This window comes from Martes martes, assembly GCF_963455335.1.
Source record: "Martes martes genome assembly, chromosome: 12".
NCBI lineage: Eukaryota > Metazoa > Chordata > Mammalia > Carnivora > Mustelidae > Martes > Martes martes.
Genome location: NC_137900.1, coordinates 24,032,497 through 24,040,513, shown reverse-complemented (window position 1 = coordinate 24,040,513; position 8,017 = coordinate 24,032,497). Strand labels below are relative to the sequence as shown.

Here is an 8,017-nt window from a genome sequence, read left to right as displayed (position 1 = left end):
GTTCCATGATAAGTCTCCAAACATCTGTATCCTGGTACACAGTCTAGAACTCACCTCTGGTTCATAAGTTGCACGTCTTCTGGGGAAGAGCTACCAAGGCTCCACTAAGGCCGTGAATATTGAAGGTGGCATACCGCCAGCCTAGCCATAGTAAAGGCAGTATCTTATATATTGCCATCGAGTGTGGATGGAAGGCAGCCACCGAGATCACCTTCCCCCAAAGGGGATGCCATGCCTGACAGCCTGCAGGTATTGCTTGCATACTCAAGGAACAGAACCATGCCTTTTTGGTATAAGGCATCGGTAGGCTGTGCCAGATTCCAGTCTGCCTTAAAGTGGCGGTGCCTGGATCAGACTGAGGAAGGAGGGGAGCGGGACAGGGTCCTGAGAAGGGGATGATTAGACATAAACTTTTGTTCTACCAGCAAGGTCCCTCTTTCACCTTTCACTTCTTCAAAGGTGTCTTATCCTGGAAGGTGGTAGCTGCCTTGTCAACATTGCTACCACTAACAGCTAAGTGATGCTTTTGTTCTGCAAAAAACATCCTCAGTCCAGCAGCCTGAGGACACACCCAGGGAAGGGAAGCACTTCCAGTGGGAAACCTCAATGTCAAGTGTAACGTGACTCACAGGACAGATTCTTCAGCAGCATCTAGGGTATTCTTTGACGCTACCCCAACCAGCCCAAGATCAAGCCGAACAACACCCCGCCCCCCGAAAACACTCCCATTCAGAGTTCATCCACCTGTGGGATCCTCGGACCACTGACTTCTAAGTAATGATTAAGCTACTGTAACACAATAACAGTGAAGTAGCAACTGTGTCTTAATCATTATTTTCTGATAACTATGCCCGTCTTTGATCCTCCTCAGATATAGAAGACTTACTGTAAAGGGTGTGAAACATTCAATGAGGGGAGAGGTGTGAGCTACTATACATTTTCAGTAAGGCTAAGCCATGGGACAGGAGAGCCCTCCCATCTCCGCAAACTTCATCAGAGAGGGAATGGGCTTTTGGGGGCTTTGGGGAGCACATGATACATATTTCCCAAGAGGTCCAGGAGATTAGATTGGTCACCTTTTAGAAGCCGAAGGAAGCAATCAGTAACAGCTGAACTGATTTACCCCAAACCCATGCTCCCAAGACAGTACACACAACAGACATCAGTTTACTAGAGAAATATTGATTCTTCACAAGGGATTATTTTGGGGTAGGAAATGCCCCCCCAAACCCTCTCCCTGGAAATTCTGGAGAAGTTTCCTGTGTAAATAGTAGAGATGCAGTAAATGGTAGAGACACATCTTTGCCCACAGTGCCTGCAGGAGTCGTGAGAGTGGCTGGAGGCCACTGGGCAGCCTGATGCCCGCAGGTGGTCTTTCGCTGGGGCGCAGGCTCCCTGAGGGGCACGGAGAGGGGATACTTCTGATGCGGTAGCTGCTCCTTAAATGCCCCAACGTTCTGGGGCTGTCTGTCCTTGTTTCTGAGCTGTCTGTTACTTCCAATAAGGCCTTGGCCAGCAAAGACAGCTTCTTGCTGGCAGGACCTGGTATTTGTCTCCTTACGGGCGGGAACCCGGTAGTTGAAAGGATACCCCGGGACAGGCTGTGCCTGGGCCGGCACTTGTGCTTTCTGCTGAGTTTTCCCAAACTTGGTTGGGGAGGGAATGGGCTGCTGAGGGCAGGTGCTGCCTGTTGCACGCAGACGCCCCATTCTCTCCTCTTGGAACTTCCCAACAGCTGTCATGATTTTCGGAGCTTCGGGCATCACGGGAAAGGCAGCTCTACCGTTAAGTAGGCCTCTGCTTTCCACAGATGATAGGGGACTGCGCTTCTCCTGGGAGTTTTCTTTCCGTCTGTGTTTTATAACAGGAGTAAGCCATTGTACAAAATCCCTCATCTTTTTTCTGAAAAGGCTTTCAGAAGGAGGCTGACCCTTCTGGGAAAGGCTTTCAGGAGGCAGCTGACCCTTCTGTGATAGGGTCTGGGAAGGCTGGCTTCCCAGCTTTACCTTCCATACCGCGTCCTGAGTAGGGAACCTCTTCTTCGATGCCCCATCTTCAGTAGGGAACCTGTTCGTCCTCGGTTGGCATGTTCCCAGTCCTGCATCCCCTCCACCACGCTCTTGTGCCTTGGAACCCGGAGGCCACATGGCCTTTGCAGCCGGTGGGGGATTCTTATTCTGGCACCTCCTTAAGACATGCTTAGGGACCCAGGGCTCCTGATGCTGTTCCATAGTAATTCCTGTGTCCTCTGGATGGACATGCAGCACCTGGGAAGCTCTCGTGTCCCCGCGGGAGACACCCTGAGTCAGTGAGGCCTTATAAGGCAAATGATCTGAGGCAGGGGGCAGGCCAGTGTATGGGGCTTGGGCCTGGCTACGCTCCCTGTCCTCCAGGGTAAGATTGAACTTATGCAAGAGTGGTTCCTTGACATGCAATGATTTAGGATCGTGCGGAATGGGTGTGTTTGGTGGGATGGTGGTTTTGACCTGATGCTCATTCCCCTGTATAATTTGGGAGCTAACTGGCTTGTCGGTTGTCAAGATGCTAGGTTGAGATTGATGTGTATGAAATTCCTTGGTCCTGAATATCTCCCTGGACTCTGGGGGCACAACAGCAGGTTCTGGATTCTTCAAGTTTGTGTCTTGTTGCCGTCCTCTTCCCTCACCAGAATTGGCACTCTTACCCTTTGGCCCACGTCTCAGTGCCCCTTGCCTTGTAGGCAGCCTTGGGGGCTGTCTGTTGCCTAAGGTGTCCTGTCTGACCGAGGTAAGAGCCTGGCTGCCGGCCTTTGTTTTCAGAGCATCCTCTGCCAACTGATGGGTGATATTAGAGGGCGATTGCCTCCGAAGTCTCTGTTCTTCCTTGCCCACAGTGGAGGTGGCAGGGAGAGGATGATCCGGGATGGGGGCCGAAGTTGCTGTTCCTGCTTGGTCTCCATGGAGAGATTTCAAGCTTCCACCAAGGGAGTATGTGGACTCTTTCGATTTAAAGTGCTGTGTGGATTCAAGGACCCTAGGGGGAAGGCCCCAAGTCACCCTCTTCTTAAGCCTTTTAATATGGTCTTCCAGCTTCTGGGCTGCACTAGGTTCAACAAAGGGACGCTCCTGGAAGGAATTCAGGGAGTAGTCCTCAACCTCTGATGGTGGCAAACTTCCCCGTTTTATTTCAGTCTGGGATCTCTCAGAAAGAAGTGGTGTCTGCTTCAGAGTATGCCATGAATTATGCACAGTCCCAGGCAACTGACCCTCACTGATTTCCTCAGACTTTCTGCGTAAATGTATCTTCAGGGCATTTTCAAGTTGTCTCTGACCCATAGTCTCCACAGACACCGTGGAGTTTTTCACGGATGGGCTTCTAAGTTCTTTCTCAGAATCATACCCCATATCATTCTCTGGGTTGTGTCCCTGATCCTTCTCCAGGTCATCTTCGTACTTTGCCAGGCCACCGTCCTCTGGCAGAATTCCTTCTGGGTCCTCCACATACACGCTTTTTGACATAGTCCATCTGATCTGACTCTTATTAGAGATCTCCGAGCGTCCGCCATGGCGCTGAGACTCAGGGAGCTGTGGAAGAGTCCTCGGACCGCTCATCAGTGCGAGACACTCATAGATCCTGTGGGGCAGGCGCCACCGGTGTTGGATGAGCCTCTTTCGAAGGTGACTCTCTAGTTTTCTCCGAAGCTCTTCATTCAGGGGAAACTGTCCGGGAGGGACAGAGATGACAACTTGGGCCTTGGTGGCCTTGTGGCTGAGAGAAGGGTTAGGAGCTGAAGGACAGTAGTCCTCCTGGGATCTTTGGACTACAGTGGGTAAACCCCACACATGTTTCTGTACCTTCTGCAACACGTTCCATTCCAGATGGTGCGTTTCTGTTGACGTGAGACTCTGGGATTCATTCTGAGGTCTGTGAACACGCACTCCACAGATCTTGATGTCGGGTAGAGGGCCAGATGGCAGGATTGGGAGTGGGGATTGAAGGTGGGCCTGGGGCTGGACATGAGGGCTGGGTAGGGGCTGGGTTTGAGGCAGGAGTTGAGGCGGGTTCTCAGGCAAGGATGGAGGAAGTGGATGGGGAACTACTGGGGATTCCTGCTCTGGGGAGACATTCGAGATGTTATCTGAGGCATCAGCAGCAGGGGGAAAGGACTCACTGTGCGGGGTTTGGAGACCCCAGAAGAACTGGATGGGGGTGTGCTGTAAATGGCCCTCCTCCAAGGTTGTAGGATATGGGCGCTGCTGATGCATAGGCAGCTCCTTTGATTGGTCTTTGCTGCTCCAGAAAGGAAGGGGGGATGCCAACTCGTGCTTATCAGCAATTCTTTCCCTTGGAAAAGAACCCTTTGTTTCCTTCCCCCTGACGAAGTCACACCTCTTTTGGACTTGTTTCTCTAGAAGTGCCGGGGCATCAGGGCTGAGAAGCGAGAGGTTACCAGGCTCTACAAGGTTGGCTGCAGGCTCTCCCCTGGAAGAAGCCTCTGAAGAATGGGGGCCTTGATGGAAATCACGTGGAGCCAGGGTTGAAGGGAAGAAGTCTTTGGCATGAGTTTGCCAGTGAGGGAGGTCTAAAACTGACAAGCTGGAGGGGTCAATGCCTGTGATTGCTGGGACATAAGTAGACAACCCACCAGAGCTCTGTGGGGGTGAGCTCTCTGGCACAGGCTTCCTTGAGATGGAAATCGGTTTAGATTGAGTCACAGTTAAATGACAGTCTGGCGGTGGTGAAGCAGACCGGGTTGGTGGTGCTTGGTGACGAGCAAAGGTCTCGGTGGGATTCACCCTCTGGGACAACTCCCGTAAGGGGCTGACAGTTTGGGAAAGGGTAGGTTCCGGAGAGAATACGGTATTTAGAGCCACTGTCTCTGTTTGGACACCACGGTCCACCGAATGGGCATGATGGAGTGGGACAGGTGGTGGAAAGGCAGGGGGCTGGGCTGGGAAACGGTCCAGTGGGAATTTGGAATCCAAGGGAGGACAGGGCTCTGGTGGCAGAGAATCACCCGGTGGTGAGGGAGGAAAGAAATCAGCCACAGGGATCACTGGGTTAGGTGAGACGATGGAGGCAGGTGGTGGGGAAGGCTCAGGCAGCGAAGCTGGGATTAGCTCTCCTGGAGGGACTGCTGAGAAGTCAGGGGAGAGAGTGAACGATGAAGAAGTCACAGGAGCTGTGGAAGCCAAGGGAGTAGAATCTTCCAGAGCCTGCAGGAACAGCAGCCGGTTGATCTCAGCAGTTGTGCTATTACATACCTCACAGGAGGGGTCTGGACATAACCGTTGACGAAACTGGATGGTATCATGATGCCGGCCAAGGGGGCTGCAGGAGACAGGAGGTGCAAAACTGCAGCCAGGACCAGAACAAGGGGAGGAGGCCATGCAGGCCTGACAAGGGAGGGGCCACCTGAAGCCTGCTGCCCCTTCACAATGCCCCACCTTTATGACTTGACAGTGCACTCAGTAGCCTTCTCCCCAATATCTGTTCCTATGGCTAACCCCCCCACCCCCCATGGCTATGACAGACTGCAGTGAATCCTGCAATTGCATAAAACGTGCTCTAAGAGGCAATAGGATCAAGGGGAAAAACTGGTCACCTTCTTAAAATGGAGATCAGCTTCCGGGTCTCCTCCACTTCCCGTTGGTACCATCTGCCATCTGAGGAAACAGAAGAGTGAGTTATCCAGTGAAAGTAGACACATAGGTATTAATACAGGAGTCCCCTTACAGCAAAGCCTTGGGATGTTGGACTCTGAAAGCCCCAATAATCAATCGATGAGGGCAAATGGCCAAGGATGTGAAGCTGGCTAGTAATCTAGCTTCCTGTATAAGGTACTTTCATGTAAATTATCCATGTGATGATCGGACCACCTCTGTGAAGCAGAGAGGTCGGGGAAGACTCCTGAGTATCCATGATGTCACAGAGCTTTCACAAAGTCAGGAGACAGAAGTTCTGACTCTTGTCATCTCACATGGCCACCTATTGGGCAGCACTCATTGTCCAGATCCATCACTGCTTCATGCTCAGTCATGGTCAGAGCAGGGAATCTGAGAAGGGTTTTGCATTCTGGCTGCACTTCCACGAGCCTCTCCTCTGAGGGGATGTATCTAGCAGCTCGCATCCTCAGAGATCCTGGACTGGGCCCTCATGGAGAGGACAGCAAGGATCAGCCTTGGAGAGCTCAGGTGGAATAGGCAGAACCTTACCTTCCAGAGTCCCACCTTTCCTCCTCCTCTTGGCTCTGCCCTGACGCTAGAAGAAAAATGAAAAGAATGAGGGCAGGGGCGGGGGTGGGACCCATGTCTTACTCTTCTCTCGGAAATGGAAACATTCTTTATCCACCATTTCCAAGAATTCTAGGACTTTAACAGAACTTTGTGTTCCTTGCTTTTTTCAGTTCTTATGGTGATAAAATGTTGTCAAGCTTTACTTCTTCGAAAAACTGAGGGGACGACTTTGTCTGGGAGGCCCACACTTGGTATTGCCAGTCAGAAGTCCTTTGTTCTATGAGGACATGGAAAAGGACGCCCAACAGTCACATCTGTGCTGCCTCAGGTAGGACCCTGTATCCTAGGTCATAGCTCAGACCCCACTGTCTTCTCAGAGGCTTAGCAGTGTTCTCCTGATCAGCCCAGCATGAAGGAAGGCTTGATCGAGTGATGCTGGACATGGGAATGTGACTCGATATGATCGAGTGCTGGGAAACTTTGTTCACTTACACAGACCCCATCCTCTCAAAATACCCCAATCCAGGACTACAGATTCCCTGTGTTTGGGATTTTATCCAAGAACCACACCCATACCCAGATAGACTGTAGTTTCAAGTAGAAAGCTTCGTCCTTTCTTAACACTTACCCCTGCCAGGCCTCTTTTCCTAGAGGAGTGAATGTCTGTTCTCTTAAGACTTCCCGTTTTAGGTGTTTCTCCCACTCTACCAAACTCCGTTTAAAACCTGGGATTAGGGTTCCTGGATGGCTCAGTTGGTTAAGTGTCTGCCTTGGGCTCAGGTCAGGATTCCAAGGTCTTGGGATCTAGCCCCACATTGCACTCCCTGCTAAGCTCTCCGTCTGCCCCTCTACCCCACTTGTGCTCTCTTGCTTTGTCTTAAATAAAATCTTAAAAAAAAAAAAAAGGAAAATAATTGGGGATTAGAAATGGAAACCGTAATAATCTATGTTGATTCCTCCCCACCCCCCGCCCAAGAATTTCTTACCTTTTGGGTGGTTTTGGTCTTCCAAGTTGGAAATGGAATCCCCACCAGGTAGCACAGGAACAGAAGGAGCAATCCCAACCCACACAGGAAGGTGAAGTTGGGATCAGTCTCTAAGCATGTTGAGCCAAAGCTCAGACATGGTTTAGTGTCGCTATTCAGAAATGAGAGAACATTCCAGTGTTTGAACTCCATTGTCTGAATCGCAAGACAGCCTATACTGTGCACACGCTGAATATATATCCTCCCCAGGCTTACATCACAGAGCCCTGTCACAAAAAGTTTCTGAGGGTGAGGGAGGGGACAATTGAACAAGGTGTGTCCACAGCCCCTCCCCACCTACTAGCTCCGAAGGCCCCTCCATCCTCCTAGTCCTTCAGGTCTGCCATCCTGTTTTCCTACTCCTTTTCCTCATTTATGAAACTTGTGAAATTTTCTGTCGTTCCATGTATAATTCATATATTACCTGGGTCCCCCTTTACCGTTTGAGACCTTGACTTGGGTCTTACCAGGTCCGTGCCTTGAAAGTCTGCAAGACTACCTGGAAGTTTTGCTTGTACCCTGACATTGACACTCAGGATCACATAGGTCCTCAGATCCATCTTTCATATAGAATGTGTTTGCCTGGGACACCCGGGTGGCTCCGTCGGTTTAGTAACCGCCCTCAGCTCAAGTCATGATCTGAGGGTTCTGGGATCAAGCTCCACATCTGGCTCCTTGCTCCACAGGGAGCCTGCTTCTCCCACTCCCTCTGCCCGCAGCTCCCCTGATTGTGTGCTCTCTCTCAAATAAATAAAACCTTTAAAAGAAAATGTTTTT

General features: G+C 51.0%; 1 protein-coding gene across 1 annotated transcript; it reads right to left on the bottom strand.

Annotated features, from left to right (window-relative positions):
• Positions 1-445: 445 nt before the first annotated feature.
• Positions 446-7,800, bottom strand: LOC308353305 (spermatogenesis-associated protein 31D3-like; the record flags this gene model as incomplete). Its single annotated transcript, XM_080820178.1, has 5 exons — positions 446-559; positions 1,455-5,334; positions 5,585-5,645; positions 6,195-6,240; positions 7,708-7,800. The coding sequence occupies 5 exons, from the start codon at positions 7,798-7,800 to the stop codon at positions 446-448; spliced, it is 4,194 nt and encodes a 1,397-aa protein (XP_080676304.1).
• Positions 7,801-8,017: the final 217 nt, after the last annotated feature.